This window comes from Tachyglossus aculeatus, chromosome 12 (genome assembly GCF_015852505.1).
Source record: "Tachyglossus aculeatus isolate mTacAcu1 chromosome 12, mTacAcu1.pri, whole genome shotgun sequence".
In the NCBI taxonomy this organism is placed as follows: Eukaryota; Metazoa; Chordata; class Mammalia; order Monotremata; family Tachyglossidae; genus Tachyglossus; species Tachyglossus aculeatus.
The window spans coordinates 38,579,751-38,606,487 of NC_052077.1; the positions used below are offsets into that span (position 1 = coordinate 38,579,751).

Genomic DNA, 26,737 nt, shown 5'->3' on the forward strand with positions numbered 1-26,737 from the left:
CAAATGGGGCTCACAGTCTTCATCCCCATTTTACAGATGATGGAACGGAGGTACGGAGAAGTGGCTTGCCCAAGATCACACAGCAGAGAAACAGCGTGGCTCAGTGTATATATGTATATATGTTTGTACATATTTATTACTCTATTTATTTATTTATTTTACTTGTACATATCTATTCTATTTATTTTATTTTGTTAGTATGTTTGGTTTTGTTCTCTGTCTCCCCCTTTTAGATTGTGAGCCCACTGTTGGGTAGGGACTGTCTCTATATGTTGCCAACTTGTACTTCCCAAGTGCTTAGCAGAGTGCTCTGCACACAGTAAGCGCTCAATAAATACGATTGATTGATTGGAAAGAGCCCGGGCTTTGTAGTCAGAGGTCATGGGTTCAAATCCCACCTCCGCCAATTGTCAGCTGGGTGACTTTGGGCAAGTCACTTAACTTCTCTGGACCTCAGTTACCTCATCTGTAAAATGGGGATTAAAACTGTGAGCCCCCCGTGGGACAACCTGGCCACCTTGTAACCTCCCCAGCGCTTAGAACAGTGCTTTGCATATAGTAAGTGCTTAATAAATGCCATCACTATTATTATTATTTATTATTATAAAAGAGGGAGCTAAGATTTGAAACCAGGTTCCAACTGAATCCCAGGCCAGGGCTCTTTCCACTATGCCACGCTGCTTCTCAGTGATAATTATGGTGCTAGTTAAGCATTCACTATGTAATAACAATAGTAATAATAATTGTGGCATCTGTTAATAATAATAATAATAATAATAATAATAATGGCATTTATTAAGTGCTTACTATGTGCAAAGCACATTTCTAAGCGCTGGGAAAGTTACAAGGAGATAAGGTTGTCCCACGGGGGGCTCACAGTCTTAATCCCCATTTTACAGATGAGGGAACTGAGGCATAGAGAAGTTAAGTGACTTGCCCAAAGTCACACAGCTGACAATTGGCCGAGCTGGGATTCGAACCCCTGACCCCTGACTCCAAACCCCGTGCTCTTTCCACTGAGCCATGCTGTTTATTATGTGCCAGGCACTGTACTAAGCACTGGGGTAGATATAAGCTAATCAGAGCTATAAGCTATAAGCTATAATTGAGAAGCAGCATGGCTCAGTGGAAAGAGCATGGGCTTTGGAGTCAGAGGTCATGGGTTCAAATCCCGGCTCCACCAATTGTCAGCTGTGTGACTTTGGGCAAGTCACTTACTTCTCTGTGCCTCAGTTCCCTCATCTGGAAAATGGGGGCTAAGACTGTGAGCCCCAGGTGGGACAACCTGATTAACTTGTAACCTCTCCAGCGCTTAGAACAGTGCTTTGCACATAGTAAGCGCTTAATAAATGCTATTATTATTATTATTATTAATCAAGTTGGACTCAGTCCCTGTCCCACATGGGGCTCATAGTCTTAATCACCATTTTACAGATGAGGGAACGGAGGCCCAGAGACGTTAAGCGGCTTGCTCCTGGTCACACCAAAGACACGGGACGGAGGCGGGATTAGAATCCACAACCTTCTGGATCCCAGGCCCGTGCGCTATCCACTGGGCCACACTGCGCCTCTACCCATGAATGTCCTTAAGTTCTGCCACGACCCTGAAGCTGTCAGCATTTGGTGGGGCCGAAATGAAATTGCTCCTAAAAGAGCAGCCCCCAAAAATTGTCAGCCTTGATCGATCGATCCATCTTCTAAGCGCCTCCGCTTCCCATCTCCCCACCCCATCCCACCCCCACATGAGGGAGGCATTGGGATTAACCTCTGCCCTTTCCAGTTTTGAAACCAGTAAGGAGCCTATTTTAGATTGGGTTGGAGTCCGACTGCCAGCTGTCTTGTTTATGAACAGCTTGGGACCGGGAAAGCAGGTGGGAAGCAGTTTGGCCCTAATGGAAAGAGCCCCAGCCTGGGAGTCGGAGGACCTAATAACAATAATAATAATAATAATGGTATTTGCTAACTGCTTACTATGTGCCGGACACTGTACTAAGCTCTGGAGCAGATACAAGGTAATCAGGTTGTCCCACAAAGGGCTCCCAGTCTCAATCCCCCTTTTACAGATGAGGTAACTGAGGCCTGGAGAAATGAAGTGACTTGCCCAAGGTCACGTAGCAGACAAGTGGCTGAGAACCCCTGACCTGAGTGCTCCGTGCTGTAGAGAAGCAGCATGGCTCGGTGGAAAGAGCACGAGCTTTGGAGTCAAAGGTCATGGGTTCAAATCCCAGCTCCGCCAATTGTCAGCTATGTGACTGTGGGCAAGTCACTTCACTTCTCTGTGCCTCAGTTCCCTCATCTGTAAAATGGGAATTAAGATTGTGAGCCCCCCCCCGTGGAACAACCCAATCACCTTGTAACCTCCCCAGCGCTTAGAACAGTGCTTTGCACATAGTAAGCGCTTAACAAATGTCGTTATTATTATTATTCTCTGGGCCTCAGTTCCCTCATCTGTAAAATGGGGATTAAAACTGTGAGCACCCCGTGGGACAACCTGATCACCTTGTAACCCTCCCACCGCTTAGAACAGTGCTTTGCACATAGTAAGCGCTTAATAAATGCCATTATTATTATTATTATTGGTTCTAACCCCAGCTCTGCCACTTGTGTACTGTGCAGACATGGGCAAGTCTCTTCAGTTCTCTGGGCCTCAGTTTCCTCATCTGCAAATTGGGGATCAAAAATGAGCACCCCCTCCTACTTAGACTGTGAGCCCCGCGTAGGACACAGACTGTGTCCAACCTGATTAGCTTGAGTCTACTCCAGTGTTTAGTATGGTGCTCAGTACACAGTAATGTGGCCTAGTGGCTAGAGCACGGACTTGGCAGTCAGAAGGAGCAAGGTTCATGTGTATTTATTGAGCGCTTACTGTGTGCAGAGCACTGTATTAAGCGCTTGGGAAGTACAAGTTGGCAACATATAGAGACGGTCCCTACCCAACAACGGGCTCACAGTCTAGAAGGGGTTCTAATCCCGGCTTTGCCACTTGTCTGCTATTTGACCTTGGGTAAGTCATGGGCCTTCTGTTACCCCATCTGTAAAATGGGGGTTAAATCTGTGAACCCCATGAAGGTCATGAAATGTGCTCAACTTGATTAGCTTGTATCTACCCCAGGACTTAGAGCAGAGCCTGGCACCTACTAAGCACTTAACAAATACCCTAAAGAAACACAAAACACACACACACTTCTTCTTATTGCCGTTGCCTTGGGCTGGGTTTTGTCCAGACCATCAGACCGATGGTTTGAGAAGCGGTTTCCCGACCAAGAAGAAAGATTCCCATCCAGCCAAGCACCGTGGTGGTGTCCCAACCTCAGACAAACCAGGAAAAATGAGCAAGGGCAGAACAATAATAATAATAACAATTTTGGTATGTGTTAAGCACTTACTATATGCCAGGCACTGTACTAAGTGCTGTGGGGGGAAGCAGCGTGGCTCAGTGGATAGGGCACGGGCTTGGGAGTCAGAGGTCATGGGTGTGAATCCTGGCTCTGCCATCATCATCATCATCATCATCAATCGTATTTATTGAGCGCTTACTGTGTGCAGAGCACAGTACTAAGCGCTTGGGAAGTACAAGTTGGCAACATATAGAGACAGTTCCTACCCAACAGTGGGTTCACAGTCTAAAAGGGGGAGACAGAGAACAAAACCAAACATACTAACAAAATAAAATAAATAGAATAGATATGTACAAGTAAAATAAATAAATAAATATGTACAAACATATGTACATTTAAACAGGTGCTGTGGGGAAGGGAAGGAGGTAAGATGGGGGGAAGGAGGTAAGATGGGGGGATTTGAACCCATGACCTCCGACTCCAAAGCCCAGGCTCCTTTCCACTGAGCCACACTGCTTTGTTATACTGTACTCTTCCCAGCGCTTAGTCCAGTCCTCCGCATTCATTCCTTTGATTCAGGTTGGACCTAGTCCTTGTCCCACGTGGGGCTCACAGCCTCAATCCCCAATTTACAGATGAGGTAACAGAGGCACGGAGAGGTGAAGCAACTTGCCCAAGGTCACACAGCAGTCGAGTCGCGGAGCTGGGATTAGAACCCGGGCCTGTGCGCTCTCCGTCGCACCATGCTGCTTCTCCAGAAACCATGTGGAAAGAGAGTTGGCATCCCATCCATCCTCCTCCCCTCCCCAACTCCACCGTGGCAGGAGGCCCACTGGACTCGAGGGCAGTGTTGGTGGCTGAGAAAATTCCCGGGGAGATTAACCTCTGGTGATCCGATTGCAGTTGGAATGCTGGAAATTCGCCCCATTGCACAGTGGGAAGGGGGCGAGCACAGGGATGCTGGGATCCTCCAATCTATTAGAGTTATGTTCCCTATCATTGGCCTTGAGCCCTTGGGACCACTGGGGTATTTAAAGTGGTTCGTGGGACACTATGCCAGGTAAATTAAACACCCTCTTGAGAGAAGGATTCTTTCCCCTATTCAGTGCTATAAATAATCTCTTCTAAATGGTCAAAGTTCACCTCTCCATCCCCGGCCGGGGCTTAGTTCTAAGAGATGAAGCCGGGGAATACCACGGATGTGTTTTACCCCTTACCGAATTTCCAGAGAAATCATCATCATCATCATCAATCGTATTTATTGAGCGCTTACTGTGTGCAGAGCACTGTACTAAGCGCTTGGGAAGTACAAATTGGCAACATATAGGAACAGTCCCTACCCAACAGTGGGCTCACAGTCTAAAATGGGGAGACAAAACCAAACATACTAACAAAATAAAATAAATAGAATAGATACGTACAAGTAAAATAAATAAATAAATAAATAGAGTAATAAGTATGTACAAACATATATACATATATACAGGTGCTGTGGGGAAGGGAAGGAGGTAAGATGGGGGGATGGAGAGGATACTAATGATAATAATGGTATTTGTTCAGTGCTTACTATGTGTCAAGCACTGTTCTAAGCGCTGAGGTAGATACAAGGTGATCAGGTTGTCCCACGGGGGGCTCACAGTCTTAATCCCCAATTTACAGATGATGCAACGGAAGCACAGAGAAGTTAAGCGACTTGCCCAAAGTCACACAGCTAACAAGTGGAAGCCACGACCTCTGGCTTCCAAGCCTGTGCTCTTCCCACTAAGCCACTCTGCTTCTCAATGACAATGGCAATAAGATTAATAACCGTAAAGATAATAATAATTATTATAATAATAGTGGTGTTTGTTGAGCACTTACTCTGTTCCAAAAACTGCCCTAAGCATTGGAATGTCTCCATGATAATCAGTGTTGTTTTCCCTCCCTGCTAGATTATGAGCCTCGTGTGGGACAGGGACCGTGTCTCTCCTGATTAGCTTTTATCTACCCCAGTGCTTAGTACAATGCTTGGCGCCCAGTAAGAGCTTAAAAGATACCTCATTTATTAGAATTATCATTGCGCATTCGGCATGGTAAGCGATCCCAGATAAATGTTACCCACTACGAAGAATTCCCCAGTGGAGATCTAACCACTGAGCAACACCAATAGTTGCTTGTTTCATCCAGGCTCAAACCTGGCCCAAATTTTGAGCAGACTGAGGGGCTGGTGACTAGGTGTGGTTGGTATTACCTTTTTTCTTAAAAAAAACTGGTATTTGTTTAGTGCTTACTATGTGCCAGACACTCTACTAATCACTACTAAGTGCCACCTCTAGACTGTAAGCTGACTGTGAGCAGGGGATGTGTCTGTTTTATTGTTATATTGTCCTCTTCCAAGGGCTTAGTACAGCGCTCCACGCACAATAAGCGCTCAGTAAATACGATTGACTCATGGGATAAATAGGATTTAATCAAGTTGGACACCCATAGGGCCACAATCTTAATCCCCATTTTACAGATGAGGTAACTGAGGCACAAAGGTGTTAAGTGACTTGCCCATGGTAAACAGAAGACAGGTGAAGAAGCAGTTTGGCTCAGTGGAAAGAGCCTGGGCCTTGGAGTCAGAGGTCATGGGTTCAAATCCCAGCTCTGCCAACTGTCAGCTGTGTGACTTTGGGCAAGTCACGTCACTTCTCTGGGCCTCAGTTCTCTCATCTGTAAAATGGGGATTAACACTGTGAGGCCCCTGTGGGACAGTCTGATCACATTGTAACCTCCTCGGCGCTTAGAACAGTGCTTTGCACATAGTAAGCGCTTAATAAATGCCATCATTATTATTATTTTTATGTGACAGAGCTGATATTAGAATCCAGGCCCTCTGACTCCCAAGCCTAGGATCTTACCTTCATTCACTCATTAGATCGTATTTATTAAGAGCTTATTGAGTGCAAAGCACTTTACTAAGCACTTGGGAAAGTACCCTATACAACAATAAAGAGTGACCATCCCTGCCTGGACGTTGACTGTGTTTAGGCTTAGCTTTTCTCTCTTTCCCTCTCCCCTTTATCCCCCCAACTCACGCTAGCCCCCTTTACTCCCTGCCCGCAGCTTGTCCACTGAAATAACGTTGCAGTCTGTACACGGGGCTCCGTCGCGCTAAAGACAACAGCTGGGGGGAATTAAATGCAGTGGGCACAAGCGACCAGGACTCAATGTGAGGAGGATGATCCTCCCTTTAATCCTTACTCTCTCCCTTTCCACGCCCAATCCCCCTCATTCTGTTCCCTGACCATTTTAATCTCCACTGGCCCTGCTCTCGGAGGGCTGAATTCCGCACAACAGGTGCCTCTTGTTTTTTTTTTCAGTTGCCAATTCACCATAGCACGATGGTTTCCGACATTCATTCCTACACTCTCGTGGAGAACATCCAAGAGAAGAGGTGCTCAGAAAGCCGGGCTGTCTCTGTCAGCCTATTAATGGATCCTTAAAAGTAGATGAATCACGGACCCCTCTATCCCTAGAAGGCCTGAATTCCTCTGATGGCTTCCTGATTTTGTTTTTGTGGTATTTGTTAAATGCTTATTATGTTCCGGGCTCTTTTCTAAGAGCTGGGGTGGATACGAGGTAATCAGATTGGACACAGTCCGTCTCCCATGTGGGGCTCACAGTTTTTATCCCCATTTTACAGATGAGATAACTGAGGCCCACAGAAGTGAAGTGATTTGCCCAAGGTCACCCAGGTCCTTGTGACTCTCAGGCTCGGGCTCTATCCACTCGGCCAGGCTGATTCCTGTTAACCAAACGAGTCCAACAGGAAGTCCTCCAAGCCAACGGGCCCATTTATATCAAGTCAAGTCCCATTCATTCCTCTTTCTGAATGCCTTCATCCTGTTCCAAGAGCTTTTATAATTTAATGATTTGGAGTTGATGTGCTTGATGCAGTTCCCTAGAGGCTGACCATTCTCATGAAGGACAACCCTCTTTTTTGGCCAAGTCCTCATAGTTGAGCAGATAAGCTGCTGGAGTAGATCCTCCCACCTCATCCTTGTCAGCTGTGTAACCTTGGGCAAGTCACTTAACTTCTCTGTGCCTCAGTTACCTCATCTGTAAAATGGGGAATACGGCTGTGAGCTCCGCATGGGACAACCTGATCACCTTGTATCCTCCCCAGCGCTTAGAACAGTACTTTGCACGTAATAAGTGCTTAACAAATGCCATCATCATCATTATTATTAAGCGGTTAAAACTGGGAAAGTCACGGGTTTAGCAACAAGAAGGTGGAGCCACGGAAGAGAGAGGGGGGTATTCTGGTGAGCCTGGCTCTTACCCCTTCTGCGGTCAGTCAATCCTATTTATTGAGTGCTTACCGTGTACTAAACACTTGGGAAAGTACAATATGCCAATATAAGAGACACAGTCCCTGCCCACAAATTGCTTATTGCTGCATCTCTGACTCCTCCATCAATACTATCCCTTCCTGAACCCCCTCCAACTCCTCTCCGTCCTCCCAAGGGGCAGGGACATGGACAAAACCCCTCTCAGCATCCGCCTCTGCCTCCCTAAATGTGATTTTACCGAGTCGGGAGACTGGCAGACCACCCCATCAAAGATCCTGTCTGCAAGAACCAGTCAGAGGAGACAGCTCATGAATCATTCGACCGACTAGTCAATGGGATCTGTCAATCAGTCAGACAGTCAGTATTTATTGAGAGCTTGGGAGGGTACATTAGAACAATCAATATAACAGACACTTTCCCTGACCACAGCGAGCTTACAGTCCAGACGGAGAGACAGACTCACTAAAAAGCTAAATACACCACAGTTATGGACCTGAATCCTGGGATTGTGTCTCTCTCCCCACTCTAGCCTGTAAACTTGTGGGCAGGGAATGTCAGTGTTTATTTTTGTACTGTACTTTCCTAAGTGCTTAGTACATTGCTCTGCACACAGTAAGTGCTCAGTAAATATGATTGAATGAATAAATGAATGAATGGATGGGGGGTTGGGAGGATGAATAAAGGGAGCAAGAGAAGGCAGCGCAGAAGGGAATGGGGGAAGAGGAAAGGAGGGTTTTTTGAGTACTAGCCATGTGCAGAACACTTTACAAAGTGCTTGGGAGTGTACAATGAAATGGAGTCCATAGGCACATTCTCTGCCCACCAGGAGTTTACAGTCTAAAAGATCGTGCCATAAATTAACCCCTTCAAGGGTGGGGTGTACGATCAGATATGGGAGGGATGCCGGCAATCCCATCCAGTGTAATTTAGCCAATGCTCACCTGTTCCCCATAGTATACCCTATTCCCTGACTTCTGCCGAGACTTATACCAAGCCTCCTGTTGGACAGCTCTATCAATAATAATCACTGTGGCATACGTATATTGTGGTAACATTGTAGTAGAGAAGCAGTGTGGCTCAGTGGATAGAGCATGGGCTTTGGAGTCTTCTGGACTGTGAGCCCACTGTTGGGTAGGGACTGTCTCTATCTGTTGCCAACTTGTACTTCCCAAGCGCTTAGTACAGTGTTCTGCACACAGTAAGTGCTCAATAAATACAATTGATTGATTGAGTCAGGGGTCATGGGTTCAAATTCCAGCTCTGCCAATTGTCAGCTGTGTGACTTTGGGCAAGTCACGTAACTTCTCTGGGCCTCAGTTCCCTCATCTGTAAAATGGGGTTGAAGACTGTGAGGCCCCCTTGGGACAACTGATCACCTTGTAACCTCCCCAGCGCTTAGAACAGAGCTTTGCACATAGTAAGCGCTTAATAAATGCCATCATTATTATTATATGTTCAGTCCTTACTATGTGCTAGACACTGAACTAAATGTGGGGGTTGATGAAATATAATCAGGGCGGGCACCTTCCCTGTCCCTCATGGGGATCACGGACCAACTAGGAAGGAGAACAGGCAGTTAATCTCTGTTTTACAGCTGAGGAAACTGAGGCCCGGAGAAGTGAAGTGACTAGCCCAGAGTCACACAGCAGGCAAGATCTGGAGCTGGGACTTAGGTCCTTTGATTCCTGGGCTCCTACTCTTCCACTAGCCATCCCGCTTCTAGATATTTGGCTAGTCTGTTCTCTTTGGCTATCTGGCGTGCTAAATAAACCGGCACCTACAACTCCCAGTCAATCAATCCATCAGTCAATTGTATTTATTGAGCATATATTGTGTGCAGAGCACTGTACTAAACACTTAGGAGAGTACACGATAATGGAGTTGATAGATACGTTCCCTGTCCACAAGGAGCTTACAGTCTAGAGGGCATGTTAGACAGCAAAGCTTTTACTGTGCATATGTGTGCAAGTTTGACATCTAGAAATAAAAGCTTCCCATGTTCAATTTGCGGCAGACCATCCCCAGAGATCACAAGATGGATTATTGCAGAATAATAATAATAATGATGATGGCATTTATTAAGCACTTACTATGTGCAAAGCACTGTTCTAATTGCTGGGGAGGTTACAAGGTGATCAGGTTGTCCCATGGGGTGCTCACAGTCTTCATCCCCATTTTACAGATGAGGTCACTGAGGCCCAGAGAAGTGAAGTGACTTGCCCAAAGTCACAGAGTTGACAATTGGTGGAGCCAGGATTTGAACCCATGACCTCTGACTCCAAAGCCCGGGCTCTTTCCACTGAGCCACGCTGCTTCTCTTGCATAAGAAGACCATAAACCCGAACCCTCACCTGATCTGCCCTGGGAGCAGTCTGAAGGACAGCTTATTTTTATTCAACAAGCTGACAGACAATTTCTAGATTTATGGTCACACCTAAGAGCAAGATACTTTAACAGATTCCGAAGCCAGTAAAGGCTCATGGTAAATAGCAGTTCTTTCTATGCGTTGTCTTTTCATCTGCTCAGGTGAAGCAATTCCTCATTTGAGGTGAACGCTTATTTTAATTCCGGGACTTTGGACCTGAGGCCCTAAAGACATCTGAGAAAGCAGACCTAGAAATAAGACTAGCTAAAGGAAGCTATTTGGGGAATTGATAGTTTGCCAGAATTGATCTTTCAAGTTTTATTAGTGTAGGTAAACTAATTTTTCCTATCCCCCTCTACACAGTAAGTGCATTGCAGGCAGGGAACCTGTCTACCCACTCTGATATATTATACTCTCCCAAACCGCTTAATACGGTACTCTGTGCATAGTAAGTGCTCAATAAATAAGATTGATTTGATTTTGTCCCCTTCCAACTGCTTAGTACAGTGCTCTGCACACAATAAACCCTCCATAAACACAATGGACTGATCCTCTTAAGTCACTAGGGAAGGACCAAAGACATCTAGAAGTGTTTCATAACGCAGAACGATAAACTGTGAGCTCCTTGAGGGCATAGAAAACTTGTCTCACTTCTGTTGTACCTGGCCAAACAGTAAAAATCATCATCACAACGATGATGGTATTTGTTAAGCGTTTACTAGGTGCCAAGCACTGTTCTAAGTGCTGGATAATTATGGCATTCGTTATGCGCTTACTATGTGCCAGGCACTGTACTAAGAGCTGGAGTAGAAACACGATAACTGGGTTGGACACACACAGCCCCTGTCCCGCATAGGGCTCCTAAACCCCATTTTACAGGTGAGGTAACTGAGGCCAGAGATGTGAAGTGACTCGACCGAGGTCACACAGCAGACACGTGGCAGAGCAGGGATTAGAACCCAGGTCCTTCTGACTCCAGGCCGGGGTTCGATCCACTCAGCCACTCTGCTTCCCAGAACTGCGTGCTGAAGAGAGGGTGGGGAGTGGGAATTCCATCTCGCATGCCTCTCGTTTCCCAGAGACTGGCTCTTCTACCCAAGGTGAGGCAGGGCACTTACATAGCTCTTATAAAATAGAACTGCCCCCTTTTTTAGACTGGGCCCGGGGGAGAGAACTCAGGCTCAGCGCTCTCTCCAAAAATAGCTGACATCAGTGTCATAATCAATTGTTACTGGGTAACAAAGAGGGCTTGGAGAAAAACATCTCTTACCTCATTTCCCTTAGTCAGTCAGTCAGTCAGTTGTATTTACTGAGTGCTTACTGTGTGCAGAACACTGTACCAAGCGCTTGGGAGAGTACAATAGAAGAATAAACAGACATGATCCCTGCCCACAACGAGTCACTGGAAGCCCCATATGGAACAATAAATGGTTCTGATCTGACGATCTTCCCTTTAGCCCAGTGCTTAGTACAGTGCTTGGTGGGGAGAGGAGCAGTGGGGGAGAATCTCCTACTCTGGCTGAATTGGGATGGACAATAAATGACAGGCAATCATCATCATCATCATCAATCGTATTTATTGAGCGCTTACTATGTGCAGAGCACTGTACTAAGCGCTTGGGAAGTACAAATCGGCAACATATAGAGACAGTCCCTACCCAACAGTGGGCTCAATCAAGAGCTATCTGCTGATTTGGGCCAAAACCATCGCCTACGTCTCCTAGCACGATTAGCACTCCAGAAGCCTAGGTGGTGGTGAAACTCAGAGAAGTCAAGAAACCAGAGTGAAGTCTGAACGTGGTTCCATTTATAATAATGAATCGTTTGGATCTGTTAAGCCCTTACTCTATGTCAAGCTGGGGTAGATCAAAGATCATCAGGTCCCACATGAGGCTTACTGTTTAGGTAGGAGGGAGAACAGATATCGAGTCTTCATTTTGCAGATAAGGGAACTGAGGAGCAGAAAAGTTAAGGGAGAAAAGGTATTTAATCCCCATTTTACAGAGGAGGACACGGAGGTGCAGAGAAGTGAAGTGACTCGACCAAGGTCACGCAGCAGGTAAGTGGTGGAGCTGCGATAAAAACCCAGGACATCTAACTCCCAGGGCTATGATCTTGCTACTGGGCCATGATGCTTCCCCCCTGTTCCTGTTTGTGGAGAGGACAATGTTTAAATGGCCTCAGTGTAGAATAGAGTATCAATCTATCAATCAATCAATCGTATTTATTGAGCACTTACTATGTGCAGAGCACTGTACTAAGCGCTTGGGAAGTACAAATTGGCAACACATAGAGACAGTCCCTACCCAACAGTGGGCTCACAGTCTAAAAGATGTTGGTATTTGTTAAGCGCTTACTATGTGCAAAGCACTGTTCCAAGCGCTGGGGAAGTTACAAGGTGATCAGGTTGTCCCACGCGGGGCTCACAATTTTAATCCCCATTTTACAGATGAGGTAACTGAGGCACAGAGAAGTTAAGTGACTCGCCCAAAGTCACACAGCCGACAGTTTGCAGAGCTGGGATTTGAACCCATGACCTCTGACTCCAAAGCCCAGGCCCTTTCCACTGGGCCACAGCAGCTTCTCACTTCTCAGCAGTATCTGACTGGCATTGGGGTTTTTACTTAAAAAGGTGGGGAAGAGAGAGGGTCAGAGACAGAGAAAGAGAGAGGTGGGGAGGAGGAAGGGAGAGAGTATTGTATATAGGTCCTACAGTCCCTATGAAAAGACAAGACAGAAATGAAATAAAATATAGTTGGACAAGTGGGAAGGAAATATTGATTTGGATGTTGATAAAGGGAAATAATAATAACTGAGGTATTTGTGACGACCACGGAACTAAGCACTAAGGTGGACACGAGATAATCAGATCAGATTCAGCCCTATCCCCAATGAAGCTTGCAATCTAACAGGGAGGGAGAGAAGGTGTTTAATTCCCATTTTACAGAGGAGGCAACTGAGGGGTAGAGAAGTTAAGTGACTAGCCCAAAGTCACATAGGATGCACGTGGCGAAACCAGAGAGAGAAGCAGCGTGGCTCAGTGGAAAGAGCCCGTGCTTTGGAATCAGAGATTACGGGTTCAAATCCTGGCTCTGCCAATTGTCAGCTGTGTGACTTTGGGCAAATCACTTTACTTCTCTGTGCCTCAGTTAACTTATCTGTAAAATGGGGATTAAGACTGTGAGCCCCCTGTGGGACAACCTGATCACCTTGTAACCTCCCCAGCGCTTAGAACAGTGCTTTGCACATAGTAAGTGCTTAATAAATGCCATTATTATTATTATTAGAATGCAGGTCTGACTCTCTGTCCTGTACTTTGTCCATTAAACTGCACGACTCTCCAAACATCCTGCACTGCTGGGCCAAGCAGGCAAGCAATGGGATATACTGAGCTCCTACTGGGGGCCGAGCACTATACGAAGCATCTGGGAGAGGGATCCCTGCCCTCGATGAGATTTCAGTCCATCTCCAATCCTGGATTGCTCCTCTGGGTTCCGCTTGGGGCTGAACTTCAAAGCCTCCCACCTCCTCTCCCTCCTCTGATAGACTGGAAGCTCCTTGAGGGTAGGGATTGTGTCTAATAATAATAATAACAACAACAATATAATAACAAGAGTGGTATTTGTTAAGCTCTTACTATGTGCCAAGCTCTGTTCTAAGAGCTGGGGTAGTATAGGTCATGGGTTCTAATCCCGGCTCTGCCACTTGTCAGCTGTGTGACTTTGGGCAAGTCACTTCACTTCTCTGTGCCTCAGTTCCCTCATCTGTAAAATAGGGATTAAGACTGTGAGCCCCTCGTGGAACAACCTGAATATCTCATATCTACTCCAGCACTTAGAACAGTGCTTGGCACATAGTAAGCATTTAACAAATATTATCATTATTATTATTATTATTATTATTATTATTATCATTATTGTTGTTGTTGTTGTGGTTGTTACAAGCTAACTGGGTTGGACACAGTCCCTGTCCCACATGGGTTCAAACCTGAATTGCCATTTTACAGATAAGGTAACTGAAGCGAAGAGAATTTACCCATTGTATTAAGCTCCTCCTCTAAACTGGAAGCTCCTTAAGGGCAGAGATCATGTCTACCAACTCTGTTGTATCATATTCATTCAATCATATTTATTGAGTGCTTACAGTGTGCAGAGCACTGTACTAAGTGCTTGGGAGAGTACAATATAACAATAAACAGACACAGTCCCTGCCCACAATAAACTTACTCTCTTGAGTGCTAAGAACAGTTCTCTCCACACAGTAAGCGCTCAATATATAATAATGATGGCATTTATTAAGTGCTTACTATGTGCAAAGCACTGTTCTAAGCTCTGGGGAGGTTACAAGGTGATCAGGTTGTCCCACATGGGGCTCACAATCTTAATTCCCCATTTTACAGATGAGGTAACTGAGGCCCAGAGAAGTGATGTGACTTGCCCAAAGTCACACAGCTGACAAGTGGCGGAGCTGGGATTTGAACCCCTGACCTCTGACTCCAAAGCCCAGGCTCCTTCCACTGAGCCACGCTGCTTCTCAATATATACCATTGATTGAGTAATTCTAGACTGTGAGCCCGCTGTTGGGTAGGGACCATCTCTCTATGTTGCCAACTTGTACTTCCCAAGCGCTTAGTACAGTGCTCTGCACACAGTAAGCACTCAATAAATACGATTGATTGATTGATTCTGGAAGGGCCACCATTGAAAAAACCATTTTAAAAGCCCTTCAGAGAAAGATAGTCCGCGGACCCCTCCGACCGTCATTCTAGAGCTTAACGCCCCTGAGCGGATCGAACCTGAATCCCTCTGACTGCACTTTCGGCTTTTCGCTCTGGGGACGCGAATTCCACCTGTCTGGGAAAGTTGACCCCGCTCATAATGTATTTATTTATATTAGTAAATTCCTGTCTCCCTCTCTAGACTGTAAGCTCGCTGTGGGCAAAGAACGTGTCATGGTGCAGTGGCTAGAGCTTGGGCTTGGGAGTCAGAAGGTCATGGGTTTTAAAGCCAACTTCGCCATTTGTCTGCTGTGTGACCTTGGGCAAATCACTTCACTTCTCTGGGCCTCCGTTACCTCATCTGGAAAATGGGGATTGACACTGTGAGCCCCATGTGGGCCTGTGTCCAATCTGATTTGCTTGTATCCACTCCAGTGCTTAGTTCAGTGCCTGATACATAGTAAGTGCTTAACAAACACTATTATTATTATTATTATCATTTTTACTATTATTCCAGTGCTTAATTCAACGTCTGGCAATAATAATAATGGTATTTGCTGAGCACTTACTATGTGCAAAGCACTGTTCTAAGCGCCGGGGAGGTTACAGGTGATTAGGTTGTCATAGTACATAGTAAGCACTTAACAAACACCGTTATTATTATTATTATTCCAGTGTTTAGTTCAGTGTCCGGCACAGAGTAATTAACAATTTTACTACTACTACTACTACTAATAATAATAATAATGGCATTTATTAAACACTTACTATGTGCAAAGCCCTGTTCTAAGAACTGGGGAAGTTACAAGGAGATCAGGCTGTCCTACGGGAGGCTCACAGTCTTCATCCCCATTTTACAGATGAGGTAACTGAGGCCCAGAGAAGTGAAGTGACTTGCCCAAAGTCACACAGCTGACAAGTGACAGAGCCAGGATTTAAACCCATGACCTCTGACTCCAAAGCCCATGCTCTTTCCACTGAGCCACGCTGCTTCTCTAATTGCCTTCTCTTATTACCATTAGTATTATTATTACCATGCTCCACACACAGTAAGCACTCAAGAAATACTATTGATTAATTGAGCTAAGTCTCTGGCCACCGCTGTGAGTGACCCCTGCCACGGCCTGGCTCCACCCTCAGTTTCCCACTTATTTACCTCCGCCCTCCGCTCCCCACTTTTCCTCAGCTCCCCCTCCCTTCCACGTCACCCCAATTCGCTCCCTTTACTCTTCCCCCCTCTTCCCACCCCACAGCACTTATGTATATATGTACATACCTATAATTTGATTTATTTATATCGATCCCTGTTTACTTGTATCGACGTCTCTCTCCCCCCAGACTGTGAGTCCGTTGGGAGCAGGGATGATCTCTCTTTATTGCTATAGTGTACTTTCCAAGCGCTTAGTACAGGGCTCCGCCCACAGTAAGTGCTCAATAAATACGACTGAATGAATGAGTTTACCTCACGAAGCCCAACTCTGCCCTCCATCTCCCACTTCTTTAACTCTTAATAATAAATAATAATGATGGCGTTTATTAAGCAATGTGCAAAGCACTGTTCTAGGCGCTGGGGAGGTTACAAGGTGATCAGATTGTCCCACAGGGGTTCAAATCCCGGCTCCGCCAATTGTCAGCTGTGTGACTATGGGCAAGTCACTTCACTTCTCTGTGCCTCAGTTACCTCATCTGTAAAATGGGGATTAAGACTGTGAGCCCCCCGTGGGACAACCTGATCACCCTGTAACCTCCAGAGCTTAGAACAGTGCTCTGCACATAGTAAGTGCTTAATAAATGCCATCAGTATTATTTATCATCATCAATCGTATTTATTGAGCGCTTACTATGTGCAGAGCACTGTACTAAGCGCTTGGGAAGTACAAATTGGCAACACATAGAGACAGTCCCTACCCAACAGTGGGCTCACAGTCTAAAAGTGTCTAAAAGTCTAAATTTATGGCATTTATGAGGTAAATGAGGCCCAGAGAAGTTGAGTGACTTCCCAAAGTCACGCAGCTGACAATTGGCAGAGCCAGGATTTGAACCCATGACCTCTGACTCCAAAGCCCGGGCTCTTTCCACTGAGCCACGCTGCTTCTCTTTAAGGCCAACTCTGTCCTCCGTCCCCCAACTCTTTGCCTCACGGAGGCCAGCTCCGCCCAGAGCTACACTGAACTCACTCTGTCCCCTCAGAGCTCTCCACTTCATTCATTCATTCATTCAATTGTATTTATTGAGCGCTTACTGCGTGCAGAACACTGTACTAAGCGCTTGGAAAGTACAATTCGGCCACAGATAGAGACAATCCCTACCCAACAACGGGCTCAGAGTCTAGAAGGGGGGAGAACAGTCTAGAAGGGGGCTCCAAAGCCCCTCCATTGCGGGGGCGACCCTGTGGCCCCACCCCGGGACCCGTATCCCTGGTCACATGAGCTTTTGGCCCAGATGACAGTCAAATTCCTCCATGGCCCCGTGAACCGGTTGCCACGTTCTCGTCGGCCTCCTGCGTGGACCTCCCCCCCTCCCACTGCCCGACCAATCCATCAATCCATCCGTGGCATTTAGTGAGTACTTCTTACTATGTGCAGAACACTGTATTAGGCGCTTGGGACAGTCCAATCCAACCGAATTAGCCGACGCTATTAGCAGATGCTAATAATAATAATTATGATTCTTGTTAAGCACTTATTATGTCTCCCCCTTTTAGACTGCGAGCCCACTGTTGGGTAGGGACTGTCTCTATATGTTGCCAATTTGTACTTCCCAAGCGCTTAGTACAGTGCTCTGCACATAGTAAGCGCTCAATAAATATGATTGATGATGATGATGATGCCAAACACTGCTTTAAGCATTGGGTAGGTTGGACACCATCCCTGTCCCACATGGGGCTCACAGTCTTAATCCCCATTTTACAGATGAGGTAACTGAGGCCCAGAGACGTTAAGTGACTTGTCCAAAGTCACCCAGCAGGCATGTGGCGGAGCCACAATTAGAACCCAGGTCCTTCTGTCTCCCAGGCCTGTTCTTTGCTGCAGGTCACTCCATCGTCATCCAGATTATTGCCCCCTGCCCACTCTGGCTGGTCTTTTTACCCAACTGGGGCTCAGGGATCCAGTTCTCCCATTGGCAGGACAAAGTGTCGCCCCAAATTTCAAACAGGAAAACAATGAGCCCTTAGTACTTAAGTACTAAGTATTAAGCATTAAGTACTTAGTACTTAGTACTCAAGCGATTAGTACAGTGCTTTGCACACAGTAAGCGCTCAATAAATACGATTGATTGATTGATTGATGAGCCCTTACTCTGTGCTAAGCGCTGGGGTAGGTACAAGCTAATCAGATGGGCTGCAGTCCTTGTCACACACAGGACTCACCACCTCTGAGCCAGAGGGAGAGCACATATCCTATCCCCCGTTTTACGGAGGAGGAAACTTGAGGCCCAGAGAGGTTAAGTTAGAAGCAGCGTGGCTCAGTGGAAAAAGCTCGGGCTTGGGAGTCAGAGGTCATGGGTTCGAATCCCAGCTCCGCCACTTGTCAGCTGTGTGACCTTGGGCAAGCCACTTCACTTCTCTGTGCCTCATTTACCTCATCTGGAAAATGGGGATTAAGACTGTGAGCCCCACGTGGGACAACCTGATCACCTTGTATCCTCCCAGTGCTTGCAACAGTGCTTTGCATATAGTAAGCACTTAACACATACCATTATTATTATTATTATTATTATTATTATTATTATTAGTGACTTGCCCTAGGATACGCAGCAGGCCAGTGGTGCCTTCTGGCTCCCAGTACCGTGCTCTTTCTATTAGGCTGTGTCACCTCTTTATTGAGCGCTTACCACGCTCTGAGCACCACACTAATCAGTCAATCGTATTTATTGAGCGCTTACTGTGTGCAGAGCACTGTACTAAGCGCTTGGGAAGTACAAGTTGGCAACATATAGAGACAGTCCCTACCCAACAGTGGGCGACACCCAACACTAAGCATTTGAAGGGTACAGTAGAACAATCTGACACTTTCCCTGCCCGCATCGAGCTTACGGTCTAGACAGCTGGCCAGGGTGTGGGGACCCCTCTCGAGAGAGGCCTGGCCGACATCCACCGGAACGGGTTCATCTGTTTCCGGAGGCTCTGGGGCGCATATCTATTCGATCAACTGATTGCTCACGAGATTTGGGACGCCTTCCCCTACCCTTCGATTGTCAGTGATTCCACATGCACCTCTGGGACCGATGCATCGATTTGCTAGCGACTGTGCTGAGAAGGCGGACAATTAAAAGTCTAATTTTAGGCCTGAAGAGAACCAGAAGGCTTCATCAGGTCCCTGTTTATGGAGGTTTGGGACTGATCTAACAGCTGTGGATATAATAATAACGATGGCATTTGTTAAGCACTTACTATGTGCAAAGCACTGTTCTAAGCACTGGGATATCCACAGACCAGACCGCAGAGCAGACTTAGAGTGACAATAATAATAATCATTCATTCATTCATTTATCGAGCGCTTACTATGTGCAGAGCACTGTACTAAGCGCTTGGGAAGTCCAAGTCGGCAACATATAGAGGCGGTCCCTACCCAACAACGGGCTCACCGTCTAGAACAGTGGGACAGACAACAAAAAAAAACCATGTAGATAATTGTGGTATCTGTTAAGCACTTACTATGTGACGGGCACTGTACTAAGCGCTGGGGTGGATAGAAGACAATCGAGTTGGGCACAATCCCTGTCCCACGTGAGGCTCACAGTCTCGATCTCCATTTTCCAGATGAGGTAACCGAGGCGCAGAGGAGTGAAGTGACTTCCCCAAGGTCACACAGCAGACGTGAGACGGAGCCGGGATTAGAACCCACGACCTTTCTGCTTCCCTTTGGCCTCAGCCCCAAACCCAGCCAGGTCTGGGAGCCCCAGACCCTCCTCAGGGGGAGACGGCGAGGGGGGAGACAGAAAGGGCTAGAAGAGTGGAAGAGCACGATGCCCCGCGTACCTTGGCCCTGGGTCACCCCGTAAAACTCGGCGGCGATGCGGGCGGCCTCCTTGCGATTCCCTTTGACGATGTAGAAGTGACTGAGGATGGCCAGGCTGATTTTCACGAAGAGCTTGAAGCAGAACAGCGAGAGGATGGTGAAGTAGACGTTGGAGAGCTGCTGAGCGAAGGGACGATTCTCTTCCACCAGCGACATCGCGGCTGCGGGATCCGCCGGGGGTCGGGGACTACGAGATCTCCTGGGTCCAGACAGACTCTTCCCGGGACAGCTGGTCCCGGAGAAAGAAAACAGCAGCTGCTCAAGATGCTAGTGGACTCCAAACATTTATACTGCCCATATAAGTTACTTCCCCGCGACCATTGGCCGGGCCCGGGAAGGAGCGTCACATGCCCCGTTTCCAAACCTCCTGACTTTCCATCCTCGAAAATAAGTCTTCTCCTCCTCCCAACCACCCCACTGCCAACACAAAACACACCCTGACTTGACATCTCCATCCTCCCCTACGTATCGTTATAATAACAGCCCTAATTATGGTATTCGTTAAGCGCTTACTACAGGCCAGGCACTGTACCAAGTGTTGGGACAGACACAAGCTAATCCGGTTGGACCCAGTCCCTGTCCCAGATGGGGCTCACAGTCTCAATCCCCATTTTACAGAAGAGGGAACCGAGGCCCGGAGAAGTAAAGTGACTTGCCCAAGGTCACATAGGTAAGTGGCAGAGCTGGGATAATAATAATAATAATGATGATGGTATTTGTTAAGCGCTTACTATATGCAAAGCACTGTTCTAAGCACTGGGGAGGTTACAAGATGATCAGGTTGTCCCATGGGAGGCTCACAGTTTTCATCCCCATTTTCCAGATGAGGTAACTGAGGCACAGAGAAGTTACATGACTTGGCCAAAGTCACACAGCTGACAGTGGGCAGAGCCGGGATTTGAACCCGTGACCTCTGACTCCAAAGCCCTTGCTCTTTCCACTGAGCCATGGTACTTCATAATTCCATTTTTACTCTGAAAGAATAATTCTATCATTCAATTCAATAACTGAATTAGTGATCATTTCAAGGAACAATATGAGAGCGACTTCTAAAACAGAGTCCGTGTCGTCATTTTTCTTCTCGTTCTGGATTAAGCCCTGCTTTATGTGGAAAGTGGGGGATACTGACAGGTGTTGAATCAGGGTAAAGCATGTCGGTCCCTTTCCCACATGGGGCTCCCGTTCTTCGTCCCCATTTTACAGACGAGGGAACTGAGAAGTTAAATGACTTGCCCAAGTTCACACAACACACAAGAGGCAGAGTCAGGATCAGAACCCAGGTCCTTCTGATTCCCTGGACTGTTCTCTAACCACTAGGCCACGTTGCTTCTCAGACTATGGCCCACATAATAATAATAATAATAATAATAATAATAATAATAATGGTAGCATTTATTAAGCGCTTACTATGTGTAAAGCACTGTTCTAAGCGCTGGGAAGGTTACAAGGTGATCAGGTTGTTCCATGGGGGGCTCAAAGTCTTCATCCCCATTTTACAGATGAGGGAACTGAGGCCCAGAGAAGTGAAGTGACTTGCCTAAAGTCACACAGCTGACAATTGGAGGAGCCGGGATTTGAACCCATGACCTCTGACTCCAAAGCCCGGGCTCTTTCCACTGAGCCACGCTGCACATGGACACATTCAGCTGCAATCTCATTTAGGGCAGAAAATGCGCATCTCGGAAACGCTGTCCTTAATGCTGAATATGATACTCAGTGCTCACTAAGTGCTTTTTTATGGCATTCATTAAGTGCTTCTAGACTGTGAGCCCGCTGTTGGGTAGGGACCGTCTCTATATGTCGCCAACTTGTACTTCCCAAGCGCTTAGTACAGTGCTCTGCAAACAGTAAGCGCTCAATAAATACGATTGAATGAATGAATGAATGAATGAATGCTTACTGTTCTAAGCACTGGGGAGGTTACAAGGTGATCAGGTTGTCCCGCAGTCCCACAGTCTTCATCCCCATTTTACAGATGAGGTAACTGAGGCACAGAGAAGTGAAGTGACTTGCCCAAAGTCACACAGCTGACAATTGGCAGAGCCGGGATTTGAACCCATGACCTGTGGCTCCAAAGCCTGTGCTCTTTCCACTGAGCCACACTGCTTCTCTAAACTAAAAACTAAAAAAGTGCTTGACAAATAATCAGCCCGTTGTCGGGTAGGGATTGTCTCTGTTGTTGAGTTGAACTTTCCAAGCACTTAGTACAGTGCTCTGCACACAGTAAGCGTTCAATACTTAAATGATTGAATTGAACTGAGGACTTATTGTGTGCCAAACCCTGAACTAAGCAATAGGGTAAAAAGGAGATAAACAGATCCTACACAGCTCCGGCCCCACATGGGGCTCACAGTCTAAGTAGGAGGACGAATAGGTATTGAATTCCCATTTTACGGATGAGGAACCTGAGGCTCAGAGAAGTTAAGTCAATCAATCAATCAATCACATTTATTGGGCACTTACTGTGTGCAGAGCACTGTACTAAGCGCTTGGGAAGTACAAGTTGGCAACATATAGAGGCAGCCCCTACCCAACAGTGGGCTCACAGTCTAGAGTCATCATCATCATCATCATCATCATCAATCGTATTTATTGAGCGCTTACTATGTGCAGAGCACTGTACTAAGCGCTTACCCAAGGTCTCGCAGCAGGCGAGTGGCGGAGCAGAACTAGAACCCAGGTCCTGCGACTGCCAGGCCCTTGTTGTTGACTGATTGATAGAAAGGATAAAACAAAGGTAAGGAATTAAACAATAAAGAATAAGCAGATACTGGCAAATATCACACTCCCCTGACAGATCAAAGGTTCCACACCTTAATGGGAAGGTGTGGAATGGCTAGCTATTCATTCATTCAGAGAAGCAGCGTGGCTCAGTGGAAAGAGCATGGGCTTTGGAGTCAGGGGTCATGGGTTCGAATCCCAGCTCCGCCAGTTGTCAGTTGTGTGACTTTGGGCAAGTCACTTCACTTCTCTGTGCCTCAGTTCCCTCCTTTGTAAACGGGGGATTAAGATTGTGGGACAACCTGATCTCCTTGTAACCTCTCCAGTGCTTAGAACAGTGCTTTGCACATAGTAAGCGCTTAATAAATGTCATTATTATTATTATTATTATTATTATTATTCATTCATTCATTCATTCTCCAATTGATCTTCCCAAAGCCACACCTTCAAGCCTGGAAGAAGCGACCTGTCAGTGAATGAGAAACGCATTAATAGAGAAGCATAATAATAATAATAATGCATTAATTAGAGAAGCAGCATGGCTCAGTGGAAAGAGCTCGGGCTTTGGAGTCAGAGGTCATAGGTTCAAATCCCGGCTCTGCCAACTGTCAGCTGTGTGACTTTGGGCAAGTCACTTCACTTCTCTGGGCCTCAGTTACCTCATCTGGAAAATGGGGATGAAGACTGTGAGCCCCCAGTGGGACAACCTGATCACCCTGTAACCTCCCCAGCACTTAGAACAGTGCTTTGCACATAGTAAGTGCTAAATAAATGCCATTATTATTATTATTATTATTAATAATAATAGCTGTGATCTCAAACTGAAAGTTAAATACCTGGCTTCCAGAAAATGCTCTGTTTGTTCCCCTTGCAGATTGGATGATAGCCAGGATTTTTCATGCATCTTGATAGTTCAGTCTACTCAGATCTTCCTAATTATAGCAATAATTGGGGTATTCATTAAGCGCTTACAATTAGTACAGTGTTCAAGGGCTTAGTACCCCCTCCTTCCTCTCCCCCTCCTCACCCTCTCCGTCTCCCCCGCCTTACCTCCTTCCCCTCCCCACAGCACCTGTATATATGTATATACGTTTGTATGTATTTATTACTCTATTTATTTATTTATTTTATTTGTACATATTTATTCTATTTATTTTATTTTGTTAATATGTTTTGTTTTGTTCTCTGTCTCCCCCTTCTAGCCTGTGAGCCCACTGTTGGGTAGGGACCGTCTCTATATGTTGCCAACTTGGACTTGCCAAGCGCTTAGTTCAGTGCTCTGCACACAGTAAGTGCTCAATAAATACGATTGAATGAACGAATGAATAAATAGTACAGTGCTCTGCACACAGTGAGTGCTCGATAAATACGATTAAATGAATGAATGAATAAATTAATATGGTAGGCACCGTACGAAGAAGCGCTTGGGTGGAATCAAGCCGATCGGGTTGGACACAGCCCAGTGGGGCTCACTGTCTAATATCCCCATTTTACAGATGAAATACCTGAGGCCCAGAGAAGTAAAGTGACTTGCCCACGGTCCCATAGCAGACAAGTGGAGGAGTCAGGATTAGAACCCAGGTCCTCTGACACCCGGGCCCGTGCTCTGGCCACCATGCTGCCTCCTATCTGATGGAGACCGAAGCTCAAATTTCACGTTAGTAGACTTCACCGTTTTTTATATTTCCATTTTCTATAACCGTCATCAAGCCGTATGGGGATCGTAATTTAACGGATACCAACACCCAACTGCGGGAAGAGTTGGAGAGTTGGCGAAGCAGCTTGGTTCAGTGGAAAGAGCCCGGGCTTTGGAGTCAGAGGTCATGAGTTCAAATCCCGGCTCCGCCAATTGTCAGCTGTGTGACTTTGGGCAAGTCACTTCACTTCTCTGGGCCTCAGTTACCTCATCTGGAAAATCAATCAATCAATCAATTTATTTATTGAGCACTTACTGTGTGCAGAGCACTATACTAAGCGCTTGGGAAGTACAAGTTGGCAACTTATAGAGATGGTCCCTACCCAACAGTGGGCTCATAGTCTAGAAGGGGGAGACAGAGAACAAAACAAAACATATTAACAAATGAAATAAATAGAATAGATATGCACAAGTAAAATAACTAGAGTAATAAATAAATAGAGTATCCCCCCCTGAATCCTTAAATCCACCCAGATTCTTCAACTGCTCTCCCTCTCTTTCCCCCAGCCCCTTCCCTAGTTCCCACCAACTTCCTGGAAAAGGGCAAATACAAAAAAAATAATGTCGTCCCAACATGGGGATCAAGACTGTGAGCCCCCTCCGTGGGACAACCTGATCAGCTTATAACCTCCGCAGCGCTTAGAACAGTGCTCTGCACACAGTAAGCGCTCAATAAATACGACTGAATGAATGAATGAATGAATGGGAATGGAGAGGGTGTCATCTTTTTGGCCAGAGAGGGTCCCTACTGACGTTTATTGGCGTGCCTGCCTCTTCTAAACTGCCTTTTCTAGACTATGAGCCCACTTTCTAGACTGTGAGCCCACTGTTGGGTAGGGACCGTCTCTATATGTTGCCAACTTGTACTTCCCAAGCGCTTAGTACAGTGCTCTGCACACAGTAAGCGCTCAATAAATACAATTGATTGATTGATTCTAGATTGTAAACTCCTAGATGGTAGGGATCGTGTCCCCTAACTCTGTTGGATGATGAGAAGCAGCGTGGCTCAGTGGGAAGAAGATGATGGGCTTGGGAGTCAGAGGATGTGGGTTTTAATCCCGCCACTGCCATGTGTCTGCTGTGTGATTTGGGCAAGCCACTTAACTTCTCTCTGCCGCAGCTACCTCATCTGTAAAATGGGGATGAAGACTGTGAGTCCCACACGGGACAACCTGATTACCTTGTATCTACCCCAGCGCTTAGAACAGTGCTTGGAATGTAGTAAGCACTTAACAAGTACCATAATAATAATTATTATTATTACTTAATGCTATGCTCTGCATACAGTAGGTGTTCAATACATACCATAAATCAATCAATTGTACTTACTGAGTGCTTACTACATGCCAAACACTGTTCTAAGTGCTTGGGAGAGCGCTATACAACTACAGCTATATACAGCTATATACAATTATATAACGCAGCAAGCCGCATGGTTTGGTGAATAAAGTATAGGCCCTGAAGCCAGAGGACCCGGTTTCTAATCCTGGCTCTGTCACCTGCCTGCTGTGTGACTTTGGGCAAGTCACTTAACTTCTTTGCCTCAGTTTCCTCAACTGCAAAATGGGGAGTCAATACCTGTTCTCCCTCCTACTTAGACAGTGAGCCCCATGTTGAACAGGAACAGTGTCTGATATTTCTTTTTAATGGTATTTCGTTAAGTGCTTACTTACTTATAGACTGTGAGCCCACTGTTGGGTAGGGACCGTCTCTACGTGTTGCCGACTTGTACTTCCCAAGCGCTTAGTACAGTGCTCTGCACACAGTAAGCGCTCAATAAATACGATTGAGTGAATGAATAAATGAATATAACTATACAACCAAACAACTGATTGGATTTCACCATCAGAATATCGTGGTAGAAAATGAATGTCACACAGACACCCAGACACACACACACACACACACACACACAATACATGTTTAAGGGAATGTCAGTTGAAAATGTAGCCAGTCATTGATTCATTCAATCGCATTTATTGAGCGCTTAATGCATGCAGAGCACTGTACTGAGTTCTTGGAAAGTACAATTTAGCAACAAACAGAGACAATCCCTGCCCACAACAGGCTCATTCAACAGGTTACATAATTTAATAGCATTTCCCTTGATCCTGAATAATAATAATAATAATAATGGTAATAGTGATGGCATTTGTTAAGTGCTTACTATGTGCGAAGCACTGTTCTAAGAGCTGGGAAGGTGGGTTACAAGGTGGTCAGGTTGTCCCACGAGGGGCTCACGGTCTTCATCCCCATTTTACAGACGTGGTAACTGAGGCACAGAGAAGTGAAGTGACTTGTCCAAAGTCACACAGTGGCGGAGGTGGTATTAGAACCCATGGCCTCTGGCTCCCAAGCCTGGGCTCTTTCCACTGGGCCATGCTACAGAATCTATCGATCAATCAATGGTATTTATTGGGCACCTACTGGGTACAGAGCACTGTACTAAGCACTTGAAGGTTGGATGGTTCAACCGATCAGTGGTATTTACTAAGCGCCCACTGCGTGCAGAGTACTGAATTAAGCGCTTGAGAGAGTACAATCAATCCACCCCTTTAACTCT

The 26,737-nt window shown here is 46.1% G+C and overlaps 1 protein-coding gene across 1 annotated transcript in view; it reads right to left on the bottom strand.

Annotated features, from left to right (window-relative positions):
- Window positions 1-19,959, bottom strand: part of ASB5 (ankyrin repeat and SOCS box containing 5) — a 50,292-nt gene extending 30,333 nt beyond the window's left edge. The window contains exon 1 of the mRNA XM_038755219.1: window positions 19,718-19,959. Within this exon, the coding sequence (XP_038611147.1) occupies window positions 19,718-19,913 (196 nt within the window). The 5' untranslated portion in view covers window positions 19,914-19,959. The remainder of the gene's footprint in view (window positions 1-19,717) is intronic.
- Between the last annotated feature and the right edge of the window lie 6,778 nt (window positions 19,960-26,737).